We start from the raw sequence: 19480 nt of genomic DNA, 5'->3' as shown, positions 1-19480 counted from the left end.
CTCTGAGCAGTGGGATCATGTAATATTTAGCTTAACAACATCATTTGGAGATGGAAATTCTGATCCTAATTAAGCCAATTAAGTATGACCTCTTTGAACAGAAAAAAAAATTCTGAAGCTGCAAAGAGAGAATTACAGAAGGAACATGGGATGTAAGACTCATGAACATGGGAAAGTTTAATACACTGAAAGATGAAATGAAATGACTAAATGTTGGCATCTTAGGGATCACTAAATCAAGTTGGATTTGGATCAGACATTTTTAGTCATAAGATTATACTATTTAATACTCAGGATTTTAAAAACAAAGAAACAGTGTTGCTATAATAGTTAAGGAAGCTATAGCAAGAACATTACTTAGTTACAATGCAATCAGTGATAACAGTTAGATTTGTTGACAATCCTTTAATATAACGATAATTCAAACTTGTGCTCTGACCACAATGCAGAAGAGGAGGCAGAACACCGCCTTCCAACAACCAAACAACGCCCCTCTACATGTATACTACCAGATGTACACAGAAATCAAATTGATTATATTACTGCTAATAGGAAGTGAGGACCTCAATTGTAGCATCAAAGACATGGCCAAATGCTGACTGTGGAACGCATCATGAACTGCTCGCATGCAAGTTCCAAGTCTAGCTAAAGAAGATAGCCAGTCAGTTTCCATAATATGATCTTGAATATATACCCACCATTTTCAAGAAGAACATCAAGAATAACTCTGAAGTCCTGAACCTCATTGATAGAGAACCAGAGGAATTTTGTAATAAACTTAAGTTGTTAAGGATGAATGTGAAAAGAGATGGTCAAAATTGAAGAAAGAGAAGAAAACAAACTGGTTATTGGAACAAACCATGGAAATTGCAAAGAAGATAAACCAAAGCCAGGAAAGACAAAAATCTCAGAAAGGAATTTAACAAAGTGTTTCAGAGAACTGTTAGAAACACTTCCCTGCCCTGCCGTGGCCCAATCCAGGCTCCGGAGGTATTTTCCAGGCCGCTGCCACCTGGATCTGAGGCAGGCAAATGCTTCCGCACCCTCCCTGCGGCCCAATCGGGCCTGAAAAACACTTCTGGAGCCTGAATTGGGCCACAGGGAGGGCATGGAAATGTTCCCGAGCCTCAAATCCGGGTGGCAGCAACTGGAAAAGGCCTTCGGAGCCTGGATCGGGCCACAGCAGGGCGCAGAAGTATCCCCTGGCATTAGATCCGGGTGGCAGTGGCCTGGAAAAGGCATCTGGAATCCACATCAGGCCGCGGAGGGGTGCAGAAGCATTCCCATCTTCAAATCTGGGCAGCAGCGGCCTGGAATAGACCTCCAGACCCAGATTGGGCCACAGGGGGCGCAGAAGCATCTCCCAGCCTCAGATCTGGGCCGCAGTGGCCTGAAAAATGTCTTTGGAGCTCCAATCCAGCCTCTGGAGGAACATGGAAGCGTACCCTGGCTTAGGTTCCATTCTCTGTTTCAGAGAACAGAGGCCTAAAGTATCATGAGGTCATGTGAGATCAGTAGCGTGAGATCTCGCTGATCTTGTGTTATTTTAGGCCTCTGCAAACACATTGAAGACCTGGAACAGCCAAGAAAGCAAAGGATCTCGATCTTCGCAGGGTGAGTATTGAAGGACTGGTGCCTAGGGAGACCCCAGATGGGATGGGGAGGGAGGGAATAACCATGGTGAATGTTGCAGAGTCACTGCAGTCGCTCATAAGGTTGAATGACTGCCGTGGTGCTGCAATATTCATAGCTTTGGGACTTGCTCGTAAGCACTAGGTGAGCTCATCACATAACTTTGAACGAGTGTTAACATTCGTAACTCAGGGATCACCTGTACACTGGTTTCAACTGGATCACAGTTGTAGTCCTGCCAAAGTTATTCATAAATTCAGTCTAGTTATATTCAAGATAACTGTCAGGTTTCATCACAGTCTCATATATTATTACTTGTCTTATACCCTACAGTTATTCATCCAGCTTTCTTGATTGATTTTTACCTTGGCTCAATATTTTAGACATTTTAAATTGTCCTCTGTTTATAATCTTCTAAAATTTCAGAATCTGACTACCCAAAAACTTATTGCAAAGGAAGAATACTTGACTATACGCAGAGGATTGGTTCCAATATTTTATTGTGTACCTCGGACAGATATGTCTAATCACTATACCATGTTTTCAAGTGGTATTTCCTCCTCTTGGGTCACTTCTTGAGTTATTCAAACTATAGAGACGTGGTCTATCTGAAACTAATATATCATATCCATCCATTTCTAAGGATACAGGCTACATAGTGGTTTAGGAACTCATGGTCTGATGCTGGCATAGATTGAAGAAAGCTCTCTCGATAAGCTTCAAACCATGGGGTGGTAGCTGAAATAAATGAGAAATTTAAAAGATGGTTATAAACCTTTTTGCTATAAAACCATTCCTGCTACTTAAATTATTACAAAAGAAGGCTTGAGAAAATATACGAAGTTATCAGCATTATCAATTACTTAATTAGAAGAATTTTACTTTAGGAGTTTTCAATATGTCCCATAACCATGTATTAGAACAATAGGAAGCTTTAAAAATTGCATCTATGTTTTTATATATAATTATGTACATTTTCATTTATCTCCAGGAAGCAAATCAAATAAAAAGTTAAAGATAATCTGAGAATCTATGAGTAGTATGGTGACAGTTTATGCATACCTATTAAAAAATACAAGTCATTAAGTTCAACAAGAATTTACTTACAGGTAATCCTCACTTAACAACTGCCCTTTTAGTGACCATTCAAAGTTACATCACTGAAAAAGTAACTTTATGATCATCCTCACACTTACAACCATCGCACCATCCTGCAATCACATGATCACATTTGTGTCCTTCACAGCCAGCTTCCAACAAGCAGTGTCAATGGAGAAGCTGGTGATAAAAATCACAAGTCATGGTCACATGATGTCTTGCTTACTTATGACTATAGCAGAAATGAGGTCATAAATCTATGGTAGTCATGTGATGTCTTGCTTAATGACTACATTGCTTAGTAATGGAGTTGCCGATCTCGATTGTGGTCATTAAACAAGAACTACCTGTATTATGATAAGATGGCATGTGCACCTAGAGAAACAGTGGGGGAGTTTGGCAACATATGAGCTTTTCCAGAGAGATCCAATTTTCCAAATTGAATGGAGGAAGGGGAAAGAGATTTGGGGTAGCCACATACTTGACTCACTCAAGAAATACAGTATTTAGTGGATTAGAAGATAGTCACTTTAGTTTGGCAAATTCGGTATAAGCAAATAAAGGATTAAAGTCAATTAGACTTCACTGTGATGACTCTGGGCTTGGGCCTGATATATACAAAGGATAGCCACTTACATTTTGTAAAATTTTTACCACTCGTAATATATATTTTTTGCATTATAAACCATAAACATTCTTAATATAAATAGATCATTAGGTTATTTTTATTCATATTAGAAATATAGGAAGCAGAAATAAGTATCTTATTATGAAATATATATGCAGCCCACCTTGCTATCCAAAGTGATATTTAAAAAATATAGTATCTTTTAAGAAGCTAAAACTGTAATTACAATAGTATTTTTAACAATACAGGTACAGTAATCTTCATTTAGCAACCATTCACAGTTATCACAGTGATGAAAAAGTAACTTTACAACCAAACCTCACATTTATAACTGTTGCAAGTCTATAAAGCAAAGGAAAGCTGAAGTAAGTTTATAAGACATGCTTTCACTTGGTAACTGCTCTGCTTAATGACCAAGTTGCTGGTCCCAGCTGTGGTTGCTAAACAAGCATTACCTGCATTAAAATTACCTGTCCATAAAGCATAAATTTATAAATTAATAAATAAATTAATTAATAAATATTATTGGCCGCCCATAGGGTAACTCTGGGGAGCTTACAGTTACATCTTAGTTAAAACATAAAATGTTAAAATCAAACCTAATAACAAAAAACACATGGGGAGGGCGGGGGCAGAGTGCGGGGGGAGGTAGGATATGTTATTACTCAATCAACCACCTCCATTTCGCTGATCCCCCACTGGAGCCCCAAGCCAACTGACAGCCATGTCTTTAGGCCCTTATGAAAAGATAGGAAGGTTGGGGACAATATGATACGATATTACAGTATTTCTTTCTTGCAGAAAACCCATTTTCAAAGGCAGCACTATTATGCTACACATAATATTTAAGATTTCATCATCACAGCAAATCCTTCAAATTGATGCATTTATTAAACAAAACATTCTTCATAAATGAAAAAGAACTACATATTTTACACAAAAAAGTAAAGATGGAAATTGCAGATTAATCACAGCAAATATTTGGCTGCAAGTTTCTAGATAACCTATAGAAATCCAAATGATAGCAGTACAAAACAAAAACAAAAACCAGAAGATAGCAGAAGTGAGTTTAGAATCCTCTCTGCTGCCAATGATTATTGGATTTTTGAATCTCAATAGCATAAAACAATGACTAAACTAATTTTCCAACTAGGTACTAATGCACAGTGAAATGGGTTTAATACTTCATTCTCCTAGCAAAAATATCACCTCAGTGTGATTTGTACCACTTCTAGACAAATGCCTCAGATATACAGTATAAGAATCTTCACTCAGCCAAATGATTTGGGTTTATATAGTTGCTATAGTATTAGTGTTTCAAAGAAGTGATAAATGAAGCATCAGGCAGATGTAATACTTCTGTTATTGGACTCTGCTACTATGTAATACTTAGTCCAGTTAATTTGTACTATGAGACAGAAATACAATTTGAAAAAAAACTAGCTAGTGCTAATTTAAAAAATGGACCAAGAAATTTTTTATATTTTTGGTGAGAGAAGATTGGAAGGACTAGCATATGATTTCAGTATCTACTATAGATTTGCTAGTATTTAAATGTAATTATTAGTCATTATTCAATGAATCACTCCAACTTTTAGATATTTTTCAAAATTCATATGCACTTTTGGATTCCATTTATTAATATTTGCCATTCTCAAATATTTCTTGCTTGTATAGGAGGCAAAACTGAAACAGTTCTACAGATATTTTCCTGAAATTCAATATTTCAGAATTAGAATTAATAATTTGTTTACATTAGTTTACGTATGCCTTAAAAATAAAAGTGATGCTACCTTTAATAGAAAAATAATTAAGGTAAAATGTGTCATGGCATTTTAGGAATGTTTTGATACTAAAGAATATAATAGAGGCATGTATCAATTTGAAAAAAAATGCATACAAAATCACAATGCTGAAGAGTGTCACAAGATGTAAGAATAGGAGAACTCTATTTTTTTACAGACTGTGCAATGTTCTCATTAAGAATCCGGAAGAGCATTATGCACGCATGCATTACACATTGGTAGAAGTTTATTCTATTTCAGAATAAAATTAATTTTTAGGAAAAAATCATTATCAAGTCATTAGCTGTTATATTATTATACTGATTTGACTATTTTGTGATGTGCAAATGCAGTATTTATTTTTTTAAAACTTTTAAAAAGTGAATATATGTGCATGAAGTATTTTAAATGTATCCATGTATGTGATATGGTAAAGGATTAAAGATAAACCTCTTTATCTCAAGCATTTTCAAAATCAATACTGCAAATATTTCACCAAATCCTAAACTGGGAAAAAAAAAATGCATATAAATAGATGAAATCATGTGACTGCTTCTTCCTGCAACTGAAGTGTAAATGTTTTCTGATAGTTAAAAGGTGGCAAGAAGGGACAAAGATACTTCTGCTTTCAGCAGCTTAGCTATTAAGTAATAATAACTATTTTCAGATGGCAACAGTGTTTTGCAACAAAAGACTCAGTGCCTTCTCTCCACTGAGAGGAAAGGACAATATTTCAGTGCTCTTCTTAAAGAAAAATATTCATTCATTCATTCAATTTCTACAGCCGCCCATCTCAGTCAATGACTCTGAGTGGCTTACAACTCAAAAAATATATTACAATTAAAATACTAAAAGTCTTTTAAAACAGCAAAAACCCTAAAAAAATATCCAGATTAAATAAAAACAGGAGCAAAAATTTGACCAGCTAAGTAATATAGCCAGGAAATTGGGTCCTTAACACATTCCGCACTCCAGTGCAAAATCAGAGTTGTGACCACTGTTTGAGGACAACTTATAGTCAAATATAGCCAATGTGTTAAACCTATATTTTATGGAAGAACCATAAATATATGAAAATTAGTAGTAACAATTTGTACAGATGTATCCATAAATTTATGCTTCTACTGTTCAACAAGCCTTTGCAATAGACTCCTGCAAATCACAACTATAACAGTACTATATTGATCGACATACCCACATAAATCACAATGCTATTTCCTTTTAGGATGAGCAATGTTATACAGAAAACAACACCACCATATGATGTATTTATCTATCCTTGCAAAAAATCTTTGCTTCCATATTAATTCCTTCACTTCATACTTATTTTTTGTTCTACAAATGACTCTTCTCTCTCTTTTTCATCATTTTATTAATTCTAAACATACTGTCAGTTTCTTAAGCAAATACTCACCAATCACCATTACTTGTTCTTAGCTCTCAAAATGGTCCAGCCATTTTTTAAAATTTCATTTCCTTGTTCCCATTGGTTCATTCCTAGCACATCGTTGAATATCTTTTCCCCATTGGATAACATTATTTCAGAAGATTACAAGATTTTTTCTCAAGTTCCTTATTTTGTTTTCCATTTTCATTATTCATAACATGCAACTATCACCAAAATATGGATTCTTTCTCCTTTTGTATACACTAACAACTCCTTAGTGACACCGATTCATATTTTCCAGACTTTACATTTTAAGACCTTTCATTCATAATTAGTCATGTATTCAACAACTCTACTGTGTAAGATGCTATCTTCAAATCTATTATATCCCTCCAGTTTGATTTAGTTTCAGACATACTGTATACCCTATTTTCTTTTTATTCATAAATTCATTTGTACCATTAACTCTTCTTACATTCCAAGTTATAATTTTCCTTACACTTCAGTTATCACCAGATCAGAATAGAGACACTGAGATTTTCTGCCCATCATTATTTATGTCAATCAGTGCTTCACATAAATACTTTTTAATCTAGACAAGATGTACATTATACCTGTGGCATAGGAAAATAGCAAGGATAATACTGATCAATTTTAGCCAGTATGTCACAAACATGTGCTCACATAATCTTGGAAAGTCAGAATCTTTAATCTAGAAATTATTTTTCAAACCAACCTATTACATCCCATCAATTAAGAGATAAATGCAATAAACTGACACACAGTCAGGATACATCTTATCTAATTCATAAACTGTGTTAAAAAAGGAATCTAGGTACAGGAGAGAAAGACAAATGATTTACAAAATCAGAATCCCAACAAAATTTTTAGTAAGTTTTGTTCTGGCTACTTATATAGAAGAATAAAGGACATCAACAGACTATTTATAACACAGGCAGCTGAAATCTCACCTTTTTTTCTAATGCAACTTTCTTTTAGAAGGTAAGTAGCATGTTAGAAGAGAAAATAATTTTCAGAAATGCACCTCAAGTATTATTCCACAGATTCTAATGGTAACACACAATTTTATTCATACAAATTTCACTGTTATTTTTAAGAGAAATACTATATCATTGCTCTTTTCTGCAAAAATGCCCTGGGAATAATCAGTTGGTTTTTTTAAAAAAAGAAAACTTTCTTGATGAGATACAACCAAATTTAGCAAAGCACATATGTAAGAATACATTTATTATGTGATAATAAAGGACCATTCAAAAGTTATTTTAACAAGGAAATGAACAGAAATTCAGATATAATTCCAAGAGCACTTCTGATACCATGTATGCATAGACATTATTTAAGATAAGAGAAAGGAAAGTATTTTTGATGCAGTAGATATTATAAAAGTCAGCATGCACAATCAAATTAATCAGAAATTGAAAATATGATTGTTTTTGCACTTAAAATTTCACAATCAAAGTCAGCAATAGTATACGAATCAACGAGAGAAACACAACCACCACCAATATTCTTCCAGGAAAAAAAGACAATTTTAAGAAAGCACTACGCTACAATTGGGTTATAAAGAAATATGGAAGTATTATATAACAGAGGAACAGAAATGGTATAGAAACCCACACCTATCACACAAAATACCTGAATAAAATGTGGATGTGTTCAGTCCCATCAGTGTGTCTTTCCAACTACTGTACCAAGGAACACTAGCTTTAACTGAGTGATCTGACAGAGAAAACATGGAATTATTACACTAAAAAAATAGAGTTTGAAATATCTTGCTCACCATGTTATGTTTCCTAAATTTTAATACACACATAGCCAATATGTATTTAGTTCAAACTGATCTTTTTGGAATAGTTCACACTTTCTGAACAAAACTTGAAAAATACATTAACATATCTATTTGCAGCATATTGAAGCTGGTATCCTGTTGGAATAAAAATATATGAAATGTACCTAATTTTCAAATTTATGATAAGGCAAATGTACATAAGTTAAAGCATAATGAAGTTTTTATGGGCAATTGATATCTTTCCAAAAATTAAGGAAGTTTAAATTAGTTGGACTTACTATGAGGTGTTATTTTAATCACCAGAAGATAAACCCAACAGAAAAAAATTAACTTCATTTCTTCCCATTACAAAACAAGGGTAAGAATTCTGTTTTCTGTGGAAGTAGCCCTTCCTAGATTAGTTTCTTAATGACTTGGATAACAACCACTTTAACACTCCTTATATAGATCAATCAATAACATTTAAACATAGCAAAGAAAGTTAATTCAGAAATGACACACATTCATATCCCATACATAAGATAAATTTGTACTCTCTAGAAATCTGGGTGCGTAGAGAGGTAACTAGAGAGGCACATTATAGTAAATCTTATTTATATTCTCCTTCACCAAAGATATTGCTGACAGCTGGGTTTGGCTAAAATAAATTTAACATTTTAGTTTATGTTAATAATATACTACTGATTTATCCAATTTAAGCATATTAATGTCAAAAGAGATATTATTCAAAAAATTAATTGAAATGTGCAAATCAATGGTCCAGGAAAAACTGCTACATTTGTATGCAAAAATCAGAATTTTGTACACTGTTGATTTACTCTAAACCAGACATGTCAAACACAAGGCCCGGGGGCCGGATGCAGCCTGCGAAGTGGTTTCATGTGGCCCGCGAAGCCATCCTGGAAACAGTGAGGGAACGGCCCCGCTGCCTTGGCCCTGGCCCAGGCCGGCTGGGAGTCAATGTACAATTTTGTGGTGGCCATCTATGCTGAAATGCATTCAGTCTTAGCTCCACAAGGCCGTCTAGAAACAGCGAGGAGCCAGTCCCCGCCACATTGCCCCCACCCCCTAAGCGCATGCTGGGGAGGTGTCACCCTTTGTGAGGAATGAAGAAATGCACCAGTGCCTGGAAGTGGCCAGCAAATGGCCCTCGCCTACTTCACCTATCCGACTTGAGGGCCTCCAGCGGAGGGCTTTCAGCAGGCAGTGATGCTCCTCTAGGGGACCATGTCTTGGTACTTGCCCTGGTCCCACCCGCTTCTGCCAGAGACCCTCAGATCTGTCCAACTCCTGCCCAGGCCTCTAGAGGCACCCGTGACGCGAACGATGTAGATTTGGCCATGCCCATCAAATAGGCCACACCCACTCCATCCACACCAAACCAGTAGGTCACACCCACCCAGCCGCCCAAAGGCAACCACAATGCTGATGCAGCCCTCAATGAAATTGAGTTTGACACCCCTGCTCTAAACCAAGCTATCCACTGGAATCTACAATTAATTTTCCTCCTTCCATTAATGGGAATGTGTTATGTAATCAGAAATTATTTGTTTAATGCAAAGGTGCTTCTATATGCTTTTGACCCATCAAACCCAAACAGCATGGCTAATCACAAGAGATTGTAGGAATTAATCCAGAAACATCAGATTCTGGCACCAAGTTACCTAGCCCTGATAACCAAGTTATCAGCTGGAAGACTCAAATCCAAGAAGCTCCCACTGGCAACTTGCACAACATCTGCCCAACAACTTTTAACATCGATTCCCAATGGAAAGCCAAATGAGTCTCTGAACACCCAGATGTGGGTAGACATATAAATGACCCCACAAAAAAGATGCCAGGTTTTGAACTATCATATCGGCAACGGACAATCCTGAATAGGATTTGTACTTCATATGGCATCTGCCAGGACTCTCTGTATAGATGGGGCACACTATCTTCCCTTAGTGTGACGGGGGTCCCAGGTCAAACTGTAGATCACATTGTATGTGTACATATATGTGTACGCTTTTGAGAGCAGGCAACAGGATTTCATTTTTAATGTGTGCCAGTGTGCCCACAGTAAAAAAAATAACAATAAAGGTTATCTATCTATCTATTGGGGCCAGCTGCAAGCTGATGGGATATACCAGTCCAGTATCTGATATATTTTTTTTAATAAACAATGCTCTGCTTCAAAGTTAGATGGCCTAGACTTTGGTATTTGAACAAAGGTCTTTTTTATCATTTATATTTTATTGTGTTTTACTAATCTAGGTGAAATGTAAATATATATTGCTAGTCCATGTATGATATGCCTTATGCTAAATAAAATAAATAATACCTAGTCCTGACTTAGGAATTATTTGTAGGACAAATCCTGGTTATTGATCTCTTTACAAGCCAAGATTCATTATCACAAACAGAATGAAAAACTATGTCTTTATCTTAGTTGCATTCCATTTAATAATTAGCTCTAAAGAGTTTTAAAACTTATAAAATCAAACCAAAATCGTCTCGTTTTTTTTTTTTACTGGTTGGTAGCTATTTTCAAACAAAGAAAAGCAACATTATGCACAGTGAATCATAAGAGATCAGTTTTACTCAGGAAGATTCTTTGGTTTTCATGATATTTATATTCATTTTAACTACACACTAATAATATGGAAACTAAAAACAGGCACAAGAAATTGATGTTACATTGTTATAATTGCAAAGAATCTTAATATTAAAAGGACTGAAAGATACCAATTTGCTATCAGTTACACAATGATCTAAATCCTAAGGCACCTATCTACATTTGAACAAGCATTCTTAACCAGGAATTTCTGTCAGAAGACTATATAAAAATATGGTGGACTTATACCACATACATTCTTAATATCTGCTTTTTCTTCTTCATCTCAACCAAACTTATTTAAATGTAAACAAATCAATATATAAATGTACACGTGTATGTGTAATGAGTATTCATATAAGCTCTTCCTTTTTTCTCTTTTTCAATTTTTAAAAACGTTTGTCTACTAGGAACTCTGAAGGATTCAATTCTGGCTTACAATCCCTTCCTTTCAACACACTGCTCCTGGATGGCCTCAAATCCATGCCTTTCAGTACTAGGACATTAAAGTATTATAAGGGTATTTCAGAGTATTTGTTTCCAGCATTTAAACTAAATGGTCCAAACTAAATGAGTCTTTCCCCAATCTATATTGCATACCAAATATCTTTTTGCCTGCAAGTCTGAGGTGCTGCCTGGTTTTATAAGGCAGAGGTCTCCAACCTTTCCAGGCTCACGGCCCGGAGGGAAGGAGAGCAGGTTCCAAATTGGTGCACATGCACATGCACATGTAAATATTGGCACGCCACTAGCAGCCCCGTTCATGCATGTGCAAAGGGGCAGCGCACACCTACCTGGCACTAGCAGCCCCACTTGCACATGAGCAAATGGGCTATGCACACCTGCCCGGGTTAGCGGCCCCGATTGCACATGCACAGATGGGCAGCATGCAACTACCTGGTGCTAGCAGCCCCGTTTGCACCTGCGCATATGCGCAAACAGGGCCACAGGCACTAGTGTGAGTGGCGGGGAGTGTGCGCACATGTGTGCGCATACTGGCCAGCCATTTCCGCGGTCCGCTGGCCAAGAGGCCGCAGCCCGGTGGTGGGCTGCAGCCCATAGGTTGGAGACTCCTGTTATAAGGTATCATCTTTACGGAGATAGCATCTGATTCATGTTCTTCCTTCACTTCAAGTTTTCATCTTAAACTTCTCCAGTATTTCTGCTTGAGTGTGTTTACTCACTCAATAAATACTGTCTATCTCATTGTTGCTTTCCAAACATGCTTTAGTTATTTATTAACAATATTACCATCTCACTTTTAAATCTGCACTTATGTGAGTTTATCTTTATCTTCCTTTCTTTTCCAGAATGGGACACTTCTGCCTTTATAAAGTGCAAAAATACTCCTCTCCCTTTGACAGGAACACAAGCCTACTGCAATCTTTTTTCTCATCTTAGTCTCCTGATGTTTATCCAGGAATATGCAGTCAAAATAATCCATCTTGCTTAATGCTCTGATCACATGATGACATTCTTATCTTTAAATCCCTATATTGACTTCCTGCACATTCCCTTCAAAGTTCACAATGTTGCTCAACCACACCATTTTAATATATCCTGTACATAATCTTTATTCCTTCCACCCTCATCTCAGTTTCTTCAAATTCCTCAATATACTATTTATATATCTGTGAATCATTTTAAATCCTTCATTAGTTTTACAATGAAGCCAATCAATGAAAAATAGATTTCTAAGCGTAAGAAATTAAAATAAACATTTGCTTTATTACATTGAATGCTAGACTGAAAACACTTTGAGGAAGAGAGCTGTTCTCTTATACTCTGAAGATACATATAATCAAGATGCTACCATACATGTAAATAATATAATAGCAGTTTTGTTATAGTGCATTCTTCACCTATTTCAAGTACAACCAGTTAAGAGGAGCAAAAACATAAAGCATTGTTCAAATACATAAAGCCTGGAGTACAATTCAATTTATATACTAATGAGTTCAACAGTATTGCAAAATTATAGCTTTAGTTATGCATGACTATTTTTGCTGAATTAAGATGTTTAGGAATTACATCATCCAACAAACAAAAGCTCAAATATCAGTACTGAATTGGAACCCAAAAATGTAATGATTTTGTGCAAAACGACTTGACAAACACTACTAAATTATATAAGTTAATTTTCACAATAGTGTGGATGCAGAATAAAAAAATCTGTGCAGGCTAACAGATATGTACAAGTAGTTTTTAATTAGTGTACTTAATGAATCCAACAAAATGATTAAGTTCACACTATTCAGTCATATTTCTATGGAAAATAAAATTGGCTGTAGCTTGAAAGAAAAAGTCAAATTATTTTTTTTAAATACAGTTATGTGTGTTTGTGTGCATGTGTATTGCTCTAAAATATAAAAGAAAAAACTTTGAATTTAAATCTAACAAAAAGCAGTTATAGAAACCTAAATAAAAGCAAAAAATTATACCAGAAATCAGAAACCTGATTACATTATATTTTAGTGTTGCTATATCCATATTCATGTCATTCAATTATATCAAATTTTTGTTCTAATATAAGTTCTTCTTTTCAAAAGCTGTACTGTTTTCCTCTTTCTTTTCTCCATTTTGCATGCACAAAGATTAAAAGCATATAAAAACTGAAATGCAAGTGCATAAATACTACCCTTAGCTGCATATATACTAGCCTTGCATTAACTGAATCACATTAAATGGATCTGGTATCACTTTATAATCTGCACTAATATTACACGAATATTACATTATTCAAATCTGCATTAATTGTGACCAACCCACGCTGAAATGTAATATAATTTTATATACCTTTCACTACAACAATAAACTACTGGAATTTGTGTATTGAAAACATTCATTAAATGTTTTTTTTTAGAATGAATGCCCAAAAAAAAATGTAAAGAAGTTTTAAGATAAAAAGAAAACCTCAACTGAAAAATAGTAAAAGCCCTTTTAGGATATTTTAAGACAGAAATGTGTTTTTTTTGAAGTTCACCTCTTCCCATTCCTGTTAAAAGTTTTTTTCCAATGTCACTTCCTTGCCTCTCTAAGTGATTTGAACTATATGCTAATGAATCTTACTAGCAAAACTATCAAGATTAAAAAAAAAGTTTTTGCATACTGAGTTCAATTCCTAAGGACTTCTCAAACATATCAATGTAACTTTTCTGGATACAGTTTTTTGAAACTAATTTGTCATAGCTTTCTTTGTACAGCTATGACACTGGAATTTTTGGTTAACTTCCAATACTAATCAGATCTGATCCAGCTTGATTTCTCAAGATCAGCCAATATGAATTTGAAGGAGACTTAAAAACAGAGAAATAAAATCATTCCATAGTACAGTCAGAATTCGGGGCTAATAGACCTCTTCTACCATATTATTAACATATATTCTATTCAGGCAATACTTGGGGCTGAGTCCTATTCCTCCGCATCTTCTTACTAAAGGAAGATGAATAAAGTAAGAGAAACAGCAGGAAAATATTGCCAATGATCAGTGCTACCTCTGAGAATTTTTCTGCACAAAGTAGGATTTGGTCTAAATTACACCTCAGAGATTGCTTCCAATTCTATGATTCTGCACAAAAATACTGAGTGGATAAAAGAGGTAATAGGGATTACAGTTGCTAGCAATAATAACAAGCATAAACTATTTTAATACTAAATGATATATTAGGAAAACATCATTCCAAATATATGTGATCAAATCTTTCCTTGTTTTTGATCAGGGGTCCCCAGCCCCTGGTCTCTGGACAGTGCCGGGCTGCAGCATGCCAGAAACCGGGCCACACAAACAAGCAAACCCCATCCATGGGATGCAAGCAGCACACAAAACCATGTATTCTCCGGTCTGTGAAAAAACCTTTCTCCACAAACCAGTCCCTGATGCCCAAAAGGTTGGGGACTCTGTTTTTGATAACGGTAAAAATAATTTTCAAACTCTGTAAATATGTTGCATACAAACTATATTTACAATAGTCAGAATTTTGTAGAACTGTACTTTTCCCACAAAGAACATGTGCATGTGTGTATATATATATATATATATATATAGGTCTTTGGTTGTTCGGGTTTTCTCCCGCGTAAAATTGGAAGTGTCTTGGCAACGTTTCGACGAAGTCACATTCGTCATCTTCAGGCTGGTGTTTTTAGCTTCTTGCTTTGAGCAGCAATGTGTGGTTTTAGCTGTTTCTTCCTTTTAACTGCCAGTGAGGGTAAGAACACAGCCAAGCTCCCATCCAATCAGTTCATACCCTCACTGGCAGTTAAAAGGAAGAAACAGCTAAAACCACACATTGCTGCTCAAAGCAAGAAGCTAAAAACACCAGCCTGAAGATGACGAATGTGACTTCGTCGAAACGTTGCCAAGACACTTCCAATTTTACGCGGGAGAAAACCCGAACAACCAAAGACCTATATACAAATACCCGCGAAAACCTCAGAAAACATATATATATATATATATATATATATATATATATATATATATATATATATATATATATATATATATATAGTGTGCATATGTGTATGCATGCACATGTCTAAAATATTCATTTTAAATGATTTATGACATCTAATATATACAGGATCTTTTTGTTACTTACCGCTAATGTTGAGATCATAATCTCCTGCAGTAATCACGTTAGCTAATAATCCTTCAGCAGGCTGGCTAACAGTCACCACATCATTCAGAAGTTTTCGAATAGTTCCAGGCTGAGGTGGCTGAGTAAGAATGTTGTTGACAGCTATTTTCAAATTTTTGATTATGTGAAGTTGATTGTTAGGGTCTCTCATATGTACTGAAATAAGAAAATAAATACGTTTAAAAATTAACCTGTTCTGATACTATGTATTTAATACTTAATTTTAATTGGATATAGCTCCAAATGTTCAAAATATGAATAAATTACAACAAGAGGACTTTCTGAGATTTAACTTTTTGTTTTTATTACAGATTACAAATGTGTATGTGGAAGTTTTAAACTTAACCTTTTAAAGAGTACATTCAGGGTCAAATAAAAATAAATAAAAATGTTCAAAGTAAAATAATGACATGTTTTCAGTAGTAGGAATTTATTTGACTCAAATATAAATTATTTCATTAATGCACTTTTCTGTGTGTTTCATCTTAGTTTGGTGCACCGGGAGAAGAATAATCATGTGCGAATGCTAATTGTTGATTTTAGTTCGGCATTCAATACAATCATTCCTTAGCATCTGGTGAACAAACTGGGCCTATTAGGTTTTAATACTCCTTTATGTAATTGGATACTTGATTTCCTTATAGATAGGCCCCAGTTTGTGCAAGTTGGAAAGAAAGTTTCCAACTCCATCTTCTTGAATACAGTGTCCTGTCTGCTACTGTTCATCTTGATGACCCACAACTGCTGTGCCAAATCTGCCACGAATCATATTGTGAAGTATGCAGACAACACGGCAGTGGTGGGTCTTATCCGGGATGACAATGAAGATGCTTACAGGGAAGAGGTGAAAGTTCTGGTGGACTGGTGCAATAAAAGTAACCTGGTTCTAAATGGTGATAAAACAAAGGACATCATTGCAGATTTTAGAAAGAGCCAGCATAATCATACTCCACTCAGTATTAAGAAGGAAGCCGTAGAAGTGGTCAATGGCATTAAGTATCTGAGGGTGCAGATAACTAACAATCTGAATTGGTCACACCTCATCCTTAGTGAAGCGTGCAAACCAGTGTCTGCATTTCCTGCATCGGATGAGGAGAGCACATCTCTCTCCTTCTGTCCTGGCCACTTTTAATAAAGGCACAATTGAGAGCATTTTAAAAAAACTGCATCACTGTCTGGTTTGGTGGCAGCAGTGCTTCAGATAGAAAGTCCATACAGAGATTGGTAAGGACAGTAGAGCAGATCATAGGAAGCTCACTTCCTGGTATTCAGGATGCTATTTATAAGTGCTATGTGCTTAGAGCTCAAAGCATTGTTAGAGACCTCACACACCCCTTCACCGACTGTTTCTGTTGCTCCTCTCTGGGAGAAGGTTTCGAGGTATTTCTAGCAGGACTACCCGATTCTGTAATAGCTTTGTTCCCTATGCTATCCGTCTGGTAAACTCGCAAAATTCATTTTTCTCGCCAGGTACACGTATACATAATCCGAACTAGACTGTTGTTTCTCTGTGTCATATAATATATATGGATATGAATAATTCTGTATTTATTTATGTCATATTTATGTAGTGTATATTGAAGGTGGTGACCCTTTGACAGCTGTATGCCACAAAATTTCATTTTAATGTATGCTGATTAGTGTACATTCAAAGTGACAATAAAGTTATTATTCTAGTTTAGTCTATTCTATTCATTATAATCAAACTATAGGGAAAGCCAGCATTAAATAACACAACAGGAATACTATGAAAAATAATGAAGTGTTCTTCACAATGAAAACCAGAAAATGTAACAACTTCTCCTGAAAAAAAGATCAAGTTTGCTCATATAATATTCTGACTTCTGTGAACAAGGCACATATTATTTTATAGGTAGTCTTCAACTTATGACTATAATTTAGCCCAAAATTTCTATTGCTAAGCAAGACAGTTGTTAACTGAGTTTTGCCCCATTTTATGACCATTTTTGCCACAATTGTTAAATGAATCGCTGCAGTTGTTAAGTTAGTAACATGGTTGTTAAGTGCATCTGGCTTCCCCATTAACTTAATATGTTGGAAGGTTGGAAAAGGTGATTACATAATTCTAGGAACCATCAAAAACCATCATAAGTATATGCCAGTTGCTAAGCATCTGAATTTTGATCACAAGACCATTGGGATGCTGCAACAGTCGTAAGTATGAAAAAAGATCATAAGTCACTTTTTCAGTGCCATTGTAACTTTGTACAGTCATTAAATGAATGGTTGTAAATCGAGAATTACCTGTACTATTTTGAGACTTATATGTCACAACTTTGGATATATGAAGTGCACACTAGTTAATACAGAAGGGATGTTAGTTGTTTTATGCAAGATATACCAGTACCTGAACAAATAAGCCCAACGCAGTATAATATAAATCAGGGGTACTTGCAACTCAGAAAATGTGTATTACCTTTTTGACTATGTTGTCCACCCATTTATATTAATGTTAAGTCCATTTTCTAAACTGCCACCAAATAGAAACTTGCCTTGGATGTGGATCCGCCCCGCCCCCAAATATCTTGCATTTCTAAGGCACATATTGTATTTGCTTTTGTTTTAGTATTTCCTGCATAAAAATAAGGGGAGCAATGTGTTTCATTACATGGGACTGCTATTGAGAAGGTATATTTAAGGAACTAACTTCTTTCCTTTCACATGGGGTAGGGACACTTGGCCATCACTCAAGATGTGTTCAGGCTGAATCTGAGCAGAAAAGACACTCTGGAAACCACACAAATGCCAAGGCACACATAGGGACATTTAGGTAAAAATCATCAACTTGAATTATATCCACAAACCTACTACTAGTAGCCAACGCAACAACCAAGAAGGTGTACAGTAATAATACCACATCCTTGTTAGGATTTGAACTACTGTAGTTCTACCGATAACACTTTTGGAGTTGTCTTCAAGGACAGCCCCATCTAAAGTTTGCTGTAGATGCTTACACATGAGGTAAAGAGAATAAATTACCATCATAAGATCTTCCTGGTCCAAAAAAAAACAAAAATTAAAATACAGGGATTAGTGTAGCTTTATCATTTAAATATTTGGCACATATTTATTATTAAGAAAATATTTTGGTAAGGCATTTTAAGTCTCATTCCTAGATATTATCCATATATTAGCAGAATCCAGTGTATATCTCCGAGTTCGTCATTTACACAACTATTCGGCTTTACCAGAAGGTAGAAACTGGCAGAAAGTTAAGATGGGCAGCAGTTGCCTTACGGGCTGTCAAACTTTAGAGAAAGGTAAACAGCAGAAAGGCTCCCCGCTCATGTCCTGGCTCAAAGGAGAGGCCTTAAAAGGCCAAGGAGCCTCCCACACGCCCAGCCGGCGATGGTGCTAACATCTCCCTATCCATGTAAACAACCCAGTTCCTCTCCCGCCGAGCGATACCGACCTTCCGAAGTGAGACGGCAAAAGGGCTTTACCAGCTCACAGAAGCCCAGGTTGTTCTTGCGGGTGATTCTCTCTGCCTCCTCGCTACACAACGCCGCTCCTAAAGGCACAAACGAGTCCTGGAGGAATTCCTGAACCGACTGCACCCGCTGGGCCATATCTCCGATCGACAGAATGGCCCAACACACCAAGCTCCAGCGGACGACTTGCCGGACGGCCTACCCGCCTTGGCCCACTCTTCTCTCGTCGTTCCCCTCCGTGCCGGAGCCGAATTCGCGCCAATGTACACGGTCCTCCCCCCCCACCCCGTCCAGGGTTAAGAGCCGTGGCCTCAACTGCCACCTTATCGGCCCCTCATCGACCGCCCAGAGCCGCCATATTGGATCTGAAAAGGGTCAGACAACTGGGTAAACTAGGCCGGCAGACTTTGCGGCTACCACGTGATGGGAGTGGACAGGAAGAGGTGAAAAATCTAG

At 36.2% G+C, this 19480-nt stretch overlaps 1 protein-coding gene across 4 annotated transcripts in view; it reads right to left on the bottom strand.

Annotated features, from left to right (window-relative positions):
* TRAPPC8 (trafficking protein particle complex 8) overlaps positions 1-19419 on the bottom strand; it is a 72718-nt gene extending 53299 nt beyond the window's left edge. Inside the window, exons 1-4 of one of the 4 annotated variants that reach the window (XM_039333504.1) lie at positions 19006-19419; positions 15534-15728; positions 8186-8269; positions 2281-2370 (exon numbers count right to left, since the gene is read on the bottom strand). In XM_039333504.1, the coding sequence (XP_039189438.1) occupies positions 2281-2370; positions 8186-8269; positions 15534-15728; positions 19006-19162 (526 nt within the window). In that variant the 5' untranslated portion in view covers positions 19163-19419. The remainder of the gene's footprint in view (positions 1-2280; positions 2371-8185; positions 8270-15533; positions 15729-19005) is intronic. The other 3 variants (XM_039333505.1, XM_039333506.1, XM_039333507.1) reach the window with 3 other exon arrangements.
* Positions 19420-19480: the final 61 nt, after the last annotated feature.

The sequence above is a fragment of the Crotalus tigris genome, unplaced genomic scaffold (genome assembly GCF_016545835.1).
Source record: "Crotalus tigris isolate CLP2741 ecotype Arizona unplaced genomic scaffold, ASM1654583v1 scf7180000024506.7606697, whole genome shotgun sequence".
Classification (NCBI taxonomy): domain Eukaryota; kingdom Metazoa; phylum Chordata; class Lepidosauria; order Squamata; family Viperidae; genus Crotalus; species Crotalus tigris.
Note: the sequence above shows the minus strand (reverse complement) of the source record. Positions and strands in the feature narration are given on the sequence as shown.